The sequence below is a fragment of the Ovis canadensis genome, chromosome 14, assembly GCF_042477335.2.
Source record: "Ovis canadensis isolate MfBH-ARS-UI-01 breed Bighorn chromosome 14, ARS-UI_OviCan_v2, whole genome shotgun sequence".
NCBI lineage: Eukaryota > Metazoa > Chordata > Mammalia > Artiodactyla > Bovidae > Ovis > Ovis canadensis.
Genome location: NC_091258.1, coordinates 64,660,438 through 64,674,295, shown reverse-complemented (window position 1 = coordinate 64,674,295; position 13,858 = coordinate 64,660,438). Strand labels below are relative to the sequence as shown.

Below are 13,858 nucleotides of genomic sequence, written 5' to 3'. Positions count from 1 at the left end.
GTGGGCGATGGTCTATGGGATCGCAAAGAGCGAGTGATGTGACTGAGCAACTATCACACACACGCAATATGCTTGTCTCAGCACCGCTTGTTGCAAAGAGTATAATATTATTCTTGCCATGTTGAGCTATCTTTTTTGTTTTTTGACCACACCTCGTGGCATATGGGATCTTAGTTCCCTGATCAGGGTTAGAACTCGCACCCTCTGCATTGGAACTGCCGAGTCTTAACCATGGGACCTCTAGGGAAGTCTCCACACTAAACTACCTTGATGTGTTGTTGAAGATCAATTGCAAATGTGATGGATTATTTCTGGATTTTCAAGTAGAGTTCATTGATTTAAAAAATAAAGAAAGAAAATAAGGTTCATTTTTTATATAACATTTTCTATTTTTTTCTTTGGCATGGCCAGTGATATCTAACATACCAATTATTTAGCATGTATTGTCTGAGATGTGCTAGTTTTTTGATTTGTTTTTGGTAGAAGCATCAAGATTGGTTTTATTTGTATTTATTTATTTATGTTTTGGCTGCACCAAGCAGCATTTGAGATGTTAGTTTCCTCACCAGGGATCGAACAGTGAAAATGCTGCATTTAACCACCAACTACCAGGGAATTCCCTTAGAGACTGGTTCTAAATCTTTTTTCTGCTTATGCTGTAGACTTTTCATTATTATTCAACTGGGAATGCATGTGTCTGTGTATGTGTGTGTGTGTGATCTTTCCAATCTTCAGTTGTGTGATTTCATGAACCACTGTGTGAAGGGCTTGGGAAAAGACTTCACCCAAAGGGCAGTATTTCTATATAATCTGTTCAGAGAGTCAAAAATGGAAGCTTTTTTGCTCTTTCTCTAGGACCAGGAGAGATTTTCTGAGCTCTAGTAACTGCATAGCCCTTATATTATCTGGGTTTCTTAAAAAAAATTTTTTTTTAAAATTATTTATGTTATTTTTGGTGTGCTGGTTCATCCTCGCTTAGCAGGCTTTTCTCTAGTTGTGGCGAGTTGGGACTACTCTCCAGTCTCGATGGGCAGGCTTCTCAATGCAGTGGCTTCTCTTGTTGTGGAGCACAGGCTCCTCTGTGGTTGCGGCACGTGGGCTCAGTAACTGTGCCTCCCAGACTCTAGAGCACAGACTCAATAGCTGTGGTTAGGCTTAGCTGCTCCGAGGCTTCTGGGAGCTTCCAAGACCACGGATCAAACCCATGTCTCCTGTATTGCCAGGCAGATTCTTTACCGCTGATCTGCCAGGGGAAGCACTGTTTTTTTCTTATTTGTACATTTTTATTAAGCACTTTTTTAACAGCTTAATTTATTCATTTTTAATTGAAGTATAATTGCTTTCAATATTGTGTTGGTTTCTGCCATACATCATCATGATTGTTTCCTTTTACTTATTTTTATTAAAACATTTATAATGAAAACTTTTTATTTATTACCTTAAAATTATTTATTTATTTTTATGTCCTGGTTTTAAGTGAGGCTCCAAGTTTCTGGCCTTAAATCACAGAAGACAAATATTCTATCGATACCTCCTTCCTGCACAGTGATTAAAAGTCTGTGCATCTCTTCCCCAGATAGTGACTGAACATCCATCACCAGATCCCGAGGATCCTATAGACTCTAGATGTTTTTGAAGAGGATAAAATTTAGTGTTTAGGCCCTTTCAGGCCCTTCATTATTTCTGACATCTATGAATTTGACCTTCGTTCAGTCAGGCCCTGTTAGTGATAGAAAAAATATTTGTCTAAATTTCCTTTTTTTTTTTTAACAAAATTCAAATCAAATTTAATTCTCCCATCCAGACTATTCACTTATTTTGCAGTATTTCCTTTTGATTTTTAAAGAACTAATTAATTAGTTAATTTTAATTGGAGGCTAATTACTTTCCAATATTGTAGTGGGTTTTGCCATACACTGACATGAATCAGACATGGGTGTACATGTGTCCCCCATCCTGAACTGTCCTCCCCACTCCCTCCCCATCCCATCCCTCAGGGTCATCCCAGTGCACCGGCTTTGAGTGCCCAGTTTCGTGCATTGAACTTGGACTGGTGATCTATTTCACATATGGTAATATACATGTTTCAATGCTATTCTCTAAAATTCTTATTTGTTTTTAAAAGGAGAGTAGTCCTTTTGATAAATGCAAAGGATGTTAGGACTGAGGCCAGGGCAAGCACAGTTCTCCTTGTTCCGTTCCTGTCAATTATAGTCCACCTGGAAAGATGGGCAGTTTAACTGTAAGGAGAGAAAGGATAAACTGGGAAGACTCGATTGGGCCTCCTTATACTGGGGAGTCAGAGAATAACTCCAGGAAGAAATAACATTTCAGCTAAGTTGGGAAAAGACAAATCGTTTATGACAAGGACCAGCCCTCCATACCCTCTGGGACTCTCCTCCCATCCCACCTCAGGTCTCACCGCTAGGTCTTCATCTGTCAGTCAGGCCCCCAGGAGGGACAATTGTCATGTGCATTGATGTTCCATCAGGACTCCGAGGAAGGGAAAGGAACACTAGAAGATCCTGCCTGGTTAACCTGAGAATGCTGAGAGCCTCCCATTTGATACACAGGTTTCTTTGTGGGACAAAGAAAGGCCACACCTGCAGAGAAAGTGGTTTATTGACTGGACCCATGCACAGGGGGAACACGGTGGACATGCTGGGAAAGAATTCACCTCTGTCATTCAGAGCACCACCTTCATGCTTGAGAGTTCTTGATTTTCTTCACTGAGGTTTCAAAGGCTGGATTGCATCCATGGCCAAGGGTGGATGCACTGGACAGTAACTGAACATAGTTTTGGGGTCAGAATTAATGAGTCCGTTTCGTAGTCAGTTCCACGGAGGGCAAATGTCTGTTCCTCCTTTGCTCTCTGCTCTTCTTGTCTAGATTCTTGTCCCATCTCAGCTCCTAGTGTCTCTCGCCTGCTCCAAGATTATCTTGTCCTGTCTCTGCCCCTCTCTCCCCTTCTCTTCCACCTCATCGTGGCACTGATCCTCTTCAGATCCTCCTCCTTCCATTTATCATCCTGCAAACTGCCTTTCTCCTTCCCTCCGGGACTCTCCTCTCTCCAGTGTTTGCACTTTGCCTTTGAGTCTCCCTCTGTCTCCCTCTTTTGTCCCCTTTCTCCTCCTCATCCTCTCTGCGTGGTTCTCCTCATGAACCTCTGCTCCTCACTCTTCCTCCTGCCTCTTTCTCCCTCATCCCCTCCCTCCACCTGCCTCCTTTCTCCTTCTCAGTGGGCATCTGACTCCACCTCTTTATCCAGCTCTGTCTCTTCCTTGCTCACCCCTGTCTCTTCCCATCCTCCCCAGAACACTCTTACCTTTTTTTTTTTAATACCGATCGCAGTACTGCCAAGCATATTCTCGCTCAAAGTATTCAGTGAGTGAACACCAAGCTAAACCAAAAGCACTCCCTTCTGTTGTGCAACGGAAATATCGTTTATCGCGATATATAAAGGGGAAATGACATTTGGGACGGTCTGAAAAAAGAATGGGTGAAAACATTAATGGTGGGAGGGTTATTTTTAGGCTTGTCAAAAGAAAAGGGGGCTTGCCTGGTGGTCCCGTGGTTAAGAATGCCTTGCAATGCAAGAGATACTGGCTCGATCCCTGGTCCAGGAAGAAACCAATGCTGAGGAACAATTAAGCCGCTGCCTCAACTACTGAGTCCACACATGGCAGTGACAGAAGCTGGTGCACCCAGAGCCTGTACTGCACCAGCCAAGCCGCTGCAATGAGAAACCCACCCGCCAGTGAAGAGCAGCCCCCACTGAGACTAGAGAAAGCCCACGTGCAGCAACAAGACTCAGCACAGCCTCCCCCCCCGCCCCCAAAAGAGACCCAGAATCAGATCCGAATAGAACTCATGGGGCTGGGTCAGAGGCTGCCTGAGGCTTCCATCTAGGAGACAGTTATGAACCAACCCTCTTCATCTGGGAAGCCACATACTCCTCATATGAAGACGAGCTGCACACTTACCTCTCTTACTACAGATTTTCCATCTTCCTACATAATCTTCATCAAGAGAGCACCATTCTCTTTCGGAATTCACTGACGTGCACTTATAATATATTTTGCGTTTATAGGTGAATGGGAAAGCACATGGAGGACCTGAAAGAAGAAGTCCTTGTTCCCTTCATTGACTCCTAGGCTTTCATGATCGCTGGTAACTCTGGCAAAGTCTCCATTCGAGACTGTTGTGTACAGAGTCCCCCGCTAAGCCCTGGGGATGTCAAGGTCTGTCTATCGTGGTCCCTCCCTCAGGGACTAGGAGATTTCTTTAACTTTGGACAGCCTCTACTTTAGCATGTGGCGGCAGCTCTGAAGCCCGGACCGTGGGTTCAGGTTCCGGTCCCACCATCTACACATGCTCACCCTTGATGCTCTCCTGGGTCGCCCCCTTGGGGAATGTGGACGCCTGCCTCCTCCTGTGACTGAGAGGATAAGATTCGCCTTGCCTGTGTAGTGTCTTTGGAGGATCCCCATCACAGGCACCAGGGCACCCGAGTTAGCTTATTGCATTTGGTCGTGGTTTGGCTGTCATTCGGTCCCTTGTTGATTACCTCAAGGAACTCAACTAGGAAAGTAGGCTTTGGGATACGTACTGTCGTCCTCATGCGGCTTCTCCACTAGAAGAAAAGCAGGTGCGGAGGAGGTGGATGGAGGAAGAGAAGAGCAAAGTAGGGCTGGGGTTAGGGTTAGGAGTCAGGAACTGCTAGAGTAGCATTGACGTATATACATTTCAGGAGTGAAATAGCTAGCTAGTGGGAAGCTGCTATATAACACAGGGATCCCAGCCTGGCGCTCTGTATTGTCAATGTAAATGGGTAGGATGTGGGCTGAGGTGAGAGGGATGCTCAAGAGAAGCGCAAATGTATATACTTATGGCTGATTCATGTTATTGTGTGGCAGAAATCAACACAAGATTATAAAGCAATTATCCTCCAATTAAAAATAAAAACAAAACCAAAATAAGAAAAAAACCACCACCACAAAAGAACACAGCAGAGCCACACCCAGAATATCATCTGTGGTGGGGCCTGCCCTGCATCTCTAACTTTATGTTCTCATTGCTCCCGGAGGACACACAGGGATTCAAGCTCAAAACTGGGGCTCAGCCGAAGTACCCTGCCTCCCCCATGCCCCTGCTCTGCCCATCTCGACTCCTGCCCTGTCATGCCTGCGCCAAAGACTGTGCTGTCCTCTCTCTGCCTCTCTCTCACCTTCTCTTGCCGTGAATCCTTCCCAGGTCCCCCTCCTTCCGTTTACCATCCTTAGCATCCAGCTATGGATCAGGGATGTCAAGGTCAATATGGCGTAGTCCCTCCCTCAGGGACTAGGAAGTGTTCTCTGACTGTGGGCAGTTTTTACTTTATTGTTTTTGACAGTGAAAAAAATTTATTTACAGATATACACATGTCTATAGATAGGAAGAAGTCAAAGTCAAGAGTGGCTAGTCGACATGTTAAAAGCATCTAAGTTGTGAGGATTGGTGTACTGATGTGAATCTGGGGAGCTGCTACTTTATCATGGGACACCAGCTCTGAATCCCGGGCCCTGGGTTCCGATTGCAGCCCCACCATCTACAGAGGCATATCCCTGATGCTCTCCGGAGAAGCCCTCTTGGGGACTGTGCACACCTGCCTCCTCCCGTGACTGAGAGGGTAAAGTTGGCTCCTGCCCTTCAGCATCTTTGGAAGACCCCCGTCACAGTCTCCAGGACCCGCGTGTCAGCTTGTTGCATTTGATCGCTGTTTCGTTGTCGTTCTCTTCAGTGTGTGATTACCTTGATCAGCAGTGGTGTAAGACCAAGTTGTAGTGAGCATTCCGAGAACGTTGTACACAGCCGGCGGCGGCTCGTCTAGAAGAAAGGCAGGAGCAGAGGAGATGGATGGAACGGAGTAAGAGCAAAGCAGGGTTAGGGTTAGCTGGGATGAATTGAGAGAGGAGCATTGACGTGTACACCGCCATGTGTCAAACAGAGAGCTGGTGGGAAGCTGCTCAGTAACAGGGAGCAGAGGATGGGGCGGCGTGGGAGGGAGGCTTGCGAGGGCGGGGATTATATATATATTTAATATTATAAATATATTTGCTACTCCATAGGCTGCATAAATATATATATACATATTTATGGCTGATTTGCATTGTCATACGGCAGACATCAACACAACATTGTAAAGCAGTTATCCTCCAATTCAAAATAGAAAACAAAATAAGAACAACTAAAAAATAGCAACAACAACCAAACAAGCCCAAAGCAGAGCCGCAAGCAGACTGTGGTCGGTCGCAGGACATGCCCTGCGTCTCTTTCACTCTCTTTGATGTTCTGAAGCCCTTGTGCACCCTGAACAGACACACTCGATGACTAGAGGGTGAACACACAGGTGAGAGAGACCCTGACACATTCGCATTGCCCCCCTACCGAGACACATGGATTCAACCACAAAGTCAGACACTCACTGTTCTTTGAACCTGCCCTGAGACCACACGGTCCCTGTGACTGGGTTGGCCCCAAAGTTGGTTCTGGTTTTTCCATACAATGGTACGGCAAAACAGGAAGGAATGTTTTTTGGCCAACCCGATATTTCCAACAGTCAACTCTACAAACATCAAAAACTCTTCATTTGAACAACATAACCAACCCTGGCATAGGTTGCCCATGTCTGGGACAGTGCAATGGAGATTTAGGAAGGAGACAGCTCCCAGAAAGGCCTTTGGCTCTGTTGCCAAACTCACCCGGGTTTCAATTCCATAGAGTTGCTGGAAAACTAAATAAAATGTGACTGTCATAGCGGCTGGCCCTTCTGACACATTCAAGAGATGGCAGAGGTATTGGTTACAGTATTATTATTGTCGTGACTTTTACTCATCAGTCCACGTCTGGCGTGGGCTTCCTTGGTGGTTCAGCATTAAAGAACCCACCTGCCATTGCAGGAGGCGTGGGTTTGCTCCCTGGGTCGGGAAGACCCCCTGGGGAAGAAATGGCAACCCACTGCAGTATTCTTGCCTGGGAAATTCCACGGACGGAGAACCTGACGGGCTACAGTCAAGTGGGTTGCAAAAGGGTCAGACACGACTGAGCGACTAGCACTGTAAATCAGCGTGTCTGGGGCAGGGTCTTTCTCACCAATTCTAGTCCGTCTCCCCTCCCTCACCTCCATTCACAGGGTGCAGTTGTAGAAACACAGGCACACCAGCCCAAATCAGAAAGAGCCCCAGACGCGGTGCCATGGTAGCTTGCTCTCCTGAGGCTGACCAGCATCGATCTGCTTCTTATTTAACCGGTGACCCCAGCGTCCCTTCAACCTGATAAGAATCAACCTCACCTGGTCAATGGTTGATCATTCCTCAGCCTGAGAGCATGCAGGGCAAGTTTATCTCTCAGATGGAAAGTACAGGACATTGGCCGGCAGTCTAATGTCTCCAAGCCTCAGTGGTTTGAAATGCATTTAAAATGAGACCTAGGGCTTTGAATTCTGCTTCAGGAGTGCAAGTTTGATCCCTGGTTGAGGAACTAAGATCCTGCAAGCTGCGTGGTGTGGCCGAAATAAAATACACTATTGACCTCCCAGTTTTAAAGCAACCACTGATAGGCAAAATATCTGTTAGATATGCCTAATCAACCATTTAAAGTAACAAGCAGGGTTCTATGTGACTCTGTTGATAGTACATTTGAACATTTGGGGAGAAACTAAGGAATATAATGACCTTGGTTGGTTGCTCCTAAAGTCATCAGACAAAATGGTGAAAGAAAAAGGTGAGCTCAGGCACTCAAACTTTTAGCCCAAGTGCTGCCTAAATGGCTTAAGAGTTTCTTGACCCCTTTCTCCTAGAGCTGCTGGGCTGAAATTGCTGAAAATCATACATAGAACTTTATCCTGCCATTGGCTGATTTGCCAACTTGATTGCAAGGCATGTTGAACCCATAGTCACTCAAGTTGTCTTCTGGTTTTCTTTTTGTTTGCTTGTTTGTCTGTGTCTTGTGATACAGGGGTTCTTGGTTCTACAGCCAGGGATGGAACCCAAGCCCCTTGCAATGAAAGCTCAGAGTCTTAACCACTGGCCCACCAGGGAAGTCCCTGTCTACTGTTTTTGTTAGCATATAGTATTTGTGATATAAGCTTTTTTTTTATTAAATAATTTTTATTTCAGTATAGTTACTTTGGGCTTCCCTGGTGGCTCAGTGGTAAAGAATCTGCCTGCCAGTGCAGGAGACACGAATAGATCCCAGGGTCAGGAAGATCCCCTGGAGAAGGAAATGGCAACCCACTCCAATATTCTTGCCTGGGAAATCCCAGGTGGAAAGGAGCCTGGTGGGCTACAGTCCATGGGGTCACAAAAGCGTCGGTTGTGACTTACTGACTAAACAACAGGATCATAGCTGCTTTACAATGTTGGATTAGCTTCCACTACATAGCAAAATGAGTCAGCCATGCATATACAATATCCCTGCCTTTCTCAATTTCCCTCCCATTTGTCCCTGCGTACTATCGGGACTCCCAAGTGTCCCATTGGTAAAGAATCCTCATGCCAATACAGGAGACCCACAAGAGGCAGGAGATAAGGGTTCAGTCCCTGGGTCGAGAAGATCCCCTGGAGAAAGGAATGGCAAGCCGCTCCAGTATTCTTGCCTGGAGAATTCCATGGACAGAGGAGACTGTCAGGCTATAGTCCATGCGGTCGCAAAGAGTCAGACACAACTGAGTGACTAACTTTCACGCGTTCACTCAGACAAATACCATATGATATTACTCACATTTGGAATCTATTTTTTTTAAGATATAAACGAACTTATTTACAAAACTGAAGCAGAGTGTATACAGTTTGAAAACAAATGGTTACCAAAAGATATTGGAGTGGGGTGCCATTTCCTTCTCCAGGAAATGAAACATGAAAGCTGGGAGGGATAAATCAGGAGCTTGGGATGAGCACGTGCACCTTGCTGCTGCTGCTGCTGCTAAGTCACTTCAGTTGTATCCAACTCTGTGCGACCCCATAGACGGCAGCCCACCAGGCTCCGCCACGTGTACCCTACTCTGTATAAGATAGACAACCAGTGAGGACCTACTGTATAGCACGGGGAACTCTGCCCAATACTCTGTGATAACCTGTATGAGAAAAGGATCTAAAAGAGAATTAATAAATGTATATGCATAACTAAATAGCTTTGCTATACAGCTGAAACTAACACAGCAGGGTGTGAGCTCAGTCACTTCAGTCGTGTCCGACTCTTTGCCACCCTATGGGCTGTGGCACGCCAGGCTCCTCTGTCCGTGGGGATTCTCCAGGCAAGAATACTGGAGTGGGGGGCCATGCCCTCCTCCAGGGGATCTTCTCCACCTGGGAATTGAAATCATGTTTGCCAGCATCTCCTGCATTGCAGGTGGATTCTTTATCCACTGAGCCACGTGGGAAGCCCATATAACATGGTAAAACAATGGTACTCTATAAAATTAAAATATTAAATAAATAAAGGATTTGTTCTTTCCTGACCTATCTGAAATGTTCTTTCTGGAAATATATTGGGGCTCCTCAGTATGAGGATCTCTGGTCAGGTCCTGCCAGGTTTCTTACTTCCTTCTTGCAGTTAAGTTGTCCCTCCTCCTCAGCGGACTGTAATCTTTGGAAGAACCAGGTGGACTGGGCTCTCTGCCTTGGCATCATTCCTTAATGTAGAACCTGGCACAGATTTGGTCCCCCGATGTTTTTCAAAGGGCATGTTTTCCTTTAAAATAAAAACCAGATATTCTGGAGAGCAATATATGAGTTAGTAGCTCAACTTGAATAAGACAAAGTTAAATTCACAAGTGTCAGAAATAATGAAGGACCTGGAAGCCAGAGCCTAATCTTTGGGTGTAATAGAGGCTGTGGGAGCTGGTGATTGACCTTTAAGTCACCATTCAGGTGAGGTTGCCATTCTTGGCCTTTATGATGTGGAGATTGATAACTGAGGCTAAAACTAAAAACCTGGAGAAGAGCACAGCAACCCACTCCAGTATTCTTGCCTGGAGAATCCCTTGGACAGAGGAGCCTGGCGGGCTACAGTTCATAGGGTTGCACAGAGTCAGACACGACTGAAGAGACTTAGCGCTCACAAAACTAAAAAACGGGTGATATTAAGGGCTATCCAGTTAAGGAACCTAGAAAACCTTCACCTGTGGTTCCAGAAAAGCAGCAAAGAAATTTTCATTTTTGTGACTCTAAGTGGATCACAAAGAAACATTTATTTAGGGACCTGCCTGGCAGTCCAGTTGTTAAGACTCTGAAGTTCCATCCCTGGTTGGGGGAACTAAGATCCCGCATGCTAGCACTGTGCGGCCAAAATAAAAGAGAAGAAATATTTATTTAAGGAAATACACTGAATATCAGTAGAACAGCAAAAGTCTGTGAGATTTGGAATGATGCTCTGTATGTGCCTCCAGCTCTGGTTGATGAAAGTAACGTTAACTGGGTGTAGCAAAAAGAAGGTTCCTGGGCTTCCCTGCGGGTCCAGTGGTTAAGAATGCACCTTGAAATGCAAGGGACACCAGTTTGATCCTTGGTTCAGGAAGATCCCACATGCCTCAGGGCAACTGAACACATGCACTGCCTGTACGGAGCCCGTGGGCCACAGTTCCTGAAGCCAGAGCACCATTGAGCCCAGGCTCTGTGACAAGAGGAGCCGCAACAGTGAGAAGACTTCAAGCAGCCCTGGAGAGTAGCCCCTGCTTACCAAACTAGAGAAAGCCCTCGCTCAGCAAGGAAGACCCTTAAAGATATAAAAGTGAAAAATAGAAGCCAGATTCCCTCATCCCCGTTCTCCAGCCAACGACTATATAGCATCATTGTCAGCGGGGCAGGCTTCCAGCTTTACTCACCCCGCTCAATTCCGTGTCGCAGATGGATAGAGGGAGATTTCGGGCAAGTGCGATCGAGAGGCTAGAGACTGTCTCCTCCAACCCAGCTTCAATCATGGGGCTGAAGCTCCAATCAGCAAACAGCAAGCTGAGAATACGGGGGTCTCCATCACCCTTACTCCAGCCTGCTTGTAGTGAAGAGTCTCCACGCCAGGAGACGCAAGCCAAGAAGACCAGAGGCTACCACCCCTGCCAAGTGTCCTGTTAATAACAAAGCAGGTGTGGCATTCTGAAAAAATCTCTCCACTGTCCTTGCCTCCAGCTCCCTAACTGTGGCTCAGAGATGCAGACAAGAACGGAGAGCTTTAAGGTTCTTTCCACAGAAAGCGACTTTATTTGGAACAGAAAGGGAGGCTGGGGGCGGGGGGTGCGGGGGAGTTCATGACTAAGGACACTCTGCAAACAACGGAGATCAAAAATAATTTTTTTAATGAAGGCCATTTTTTAAGTCTTTACTGAATTTGTTACAATATTGCTTTTGTTTTATGTTTTGGTGGGTTGTTTTTTTTTTTTTGGCTGTGAGATATGTGGGATCTTAGCTCCCTGCTGTTGCTGCTGTTAAGTCGCTTCAGTCATATCCGACCAGGGATCAAATCTGCACACCCTTAAGTGGAAGGTGAAGTCTTAACTGGACTCTCAGGGACATCCCCAACAATGGAGATTTTGGTGGTAAGCAATGAAGAGGCGACTAGTAGCCCCACCGTGTCAACTAATTAAACCCTAGGCTCACTGTCTAACAAAAGAGAACTAGAGAAAGAGATAACTAACAGGAGTCCTCTGGGGGTCAGGACAAACTCAAAGCTTGGCCTCGGAAACGACCCTTGACTGAATTTAATAGAGTCTGAATGTAAAGCAATTTATATCCCAGGCACTGTCAAAAACAATAGGATAGGTGCTTTCCTGGGGGGTCCAATAGTTAAGAATCCACCTGCCAATGCAGGGGACACGGGTTCCATCCCCGGTCGAGGAAGCTTTCGCATGCTGTGGGGCAACTAAGCTCATGGGCCACAATTATTGAGCCCTAGAGCCTGTCCCCTGCAGCAGGGGAGGCTGCAGCAATGAGAAGCCTGTGCACTGCAGCAAGAGAGTAGCCCCTGCTCACTGCAGCAAGACAGTAGCCTGTGCAGGGCAGCAAAGGCCCATTGCAGCCAAAAATAAATTTAAATTTTTTTTTAAAAAAAGAAGAATCAGCCAGAAACTACTGGGACCTAAGAGCTGGGTGTGATAACCAGAGAGATTGGGGGAAAGACAGACAGGTGGCCTTGGTAGAACCACTGTCTTTCCAGGTAGACTGTGTGTATGCCCAAAGGAGGTGCCCTCCCAAAGGGAAGACTAACATCAGAGGCTCTCTGCAGAGAAAATAGACATCACTGAAATAGTCTAGCCAAGTCACTGAACAAACAAACAGACAAGCAAAGAACAACAAAAGGAAGCCTGTTGTTTATTATTATTGCTGGTTCTAATCAGTATCCAGAGTAGGGACAATGTATTATATAAAATGTTCAGGTTTCAATAAAAATACTGGACACTTATAATGATACAAGAAAGTAAGACTCTTATACAAAGTTGCAGGTTACAAAATAAATTTTAAAATCAATTGTATTTCGATAATACACTGGCAATGAATACTCTAAAAACAAAATTAATAAAAATATCAAAAAGAATAAAACACTTGTTCAGTTGCTAAAGAAGCACAAATTATTTTAAAAAATCAGAAACTATTTCTGAAAGAAATTAAGAAAGGCCTAAATAAATGGAAAGACCCCACGTTCATGGATTGGAAGACTTAAAATACTGTTAAGATGGCCTGTGCCCTTGTGCTTAGCCACTCCGTCATGTCCGACTCTTTGAGACCTCAGGGAGGGACTGTAGCCCGCCAGGCTCCTCTATCCCATGGGATTTCCCAGGCAAGAATGCTGGAATGGGTTGCCATTTTCTTCTCCAGGGGATCTTCCTGATCCAGCGACTGAACCCACGTCTCCTGAATTGCAGGCAGATTCTTTACTGTCTGAGCCACTAGGGAAGCCCATTAAGATGGCAATACCCCCAAACTGATCCAGAGATTCAACTCAGTCCTTATCAAAACTCCAGCTTTCTTCTTATTCTAAGATTTGTGTGGAAACTCAAGGGACCCAGAATAATTTAAGCAGTCTTTTTTTTTGTTTTCCAAGATTTGTGTTTTAAAATCATTTAATTTTTTTTTTTTTTTTTACTTTGGCCACACCACACAGCTATTGGGATCTCCGTTCCCTGACCAAGGATTGAATCTGGGCCATGGCAGAGACAGCCCAGAATCCTAATTACTTAGGTCTCCAGAGAACTGCCCAAACTAGTTAATTTATACAAGTGATATTTTGCTACAAAATAATTTTCTTACTTTAAAAAATACATATAGTGCAAATTTAATGTGTTGCGCACCTGAAGATTATGTCTGCCACCTTTTGTTTATCTGTTCCCCTAGTCGTGGATATTTGAGTTGCCTCCGACTCCCTACAAAAATGCACGGAGGGGTTATACAAATTGTAGTTCCAAAGTTTTTAGTGTAGAGCAAGGAACAGATAAATTGCCCAATAAATGATTATTGTCTTCATTAACATTAAACAATAATAAAAGAATCTGAACAACTAATTCTGCAACCCCTGATCAAAACTCACCTCCCACTCTGACATCACTGCCCTAAACGAGGATGTGCCCATCTGGGTACTAAAACATCATCACAAAACAAAGGAATTTTCAGATTCTTTCCTTTCTGCAGTGCTCATCCTTCTCAGACTTCTGCCTCTCTTCTTGTCTACTCTCTAGAACTTACTGCCTTTTTTTTTTTTCTTTCTCATTAGCATCAAGTTTCAGGTAATCAGCGGCAGTTGGTGGTGGTTAGTTTTGTTGTTTCTTTTTTTTAAAGATTTCTTTGGAGAGGGTTGTTGGCAGAATAAGGAGTTTAGGGGTTTTTTATTTAGA

At 45.0% G+C, this 13,858-nt stretch overlaps 1 protein-coding gene across 1 annotated transcript; it reads right to left on the bottom strand.

The window, feature by feature from the left end:
* Nucleotides 1-2,605: 2,605 nt before the first annotated feature.
* Nucleotides 2,606-7,235, bottom strand: LOC138419545 (seminal plasma protein BSP-30 kDa-like). Its single transcript, XM_069552419.1, has 6 exons — nt 7,160-7,235; nt 6,927-6,974; nt 5,791-5,865; nt 3,984-4,115; nt 3,326-3,484; nt 2,606-2,787 (listed from the first exon to the last, which is right to left on the bottom strand). The coding sequence occupies exons 1-5, from the start codon at nt 7,233-7,235 to the stop codon at nt 3,336-3,338; spliced, it is 480 nt and encodes a 159-aa protein (XP_069408520.1). The 3' UTR covers nt 2,606-2,787; nt 3,326-3,335.
* Nucleotides 7,236-13,858: the final 6,623 nt, after the last annotated feature.

Excerpts from the sequence above, each read along its gene's own strand:
- LOC138419545 (XM_069552419.1), bottom strand. The coding sequence starts at position 7,235 with ATGGCACCGCGTCTGGGGCTCTTTCTGATTTGGGCTGGTGTGCCTGTG. Across the intron at positions 6,975-7,159 it reads ACTGCACCCTGTGAATGGAG|GGGGTCTTCCCGACCCAGGG; the intron begins GTGAGGGAGGGG and ends TTTCTTCCCCAG. Across the intron at positions 3,485-3,983 it reads GAAAATCTGTAGTAAGAGAG|ACCGTCCCAAATGTCATTTC; the intron begins GTAAGTGTGCAG and ends TTCTTTTTTCAG.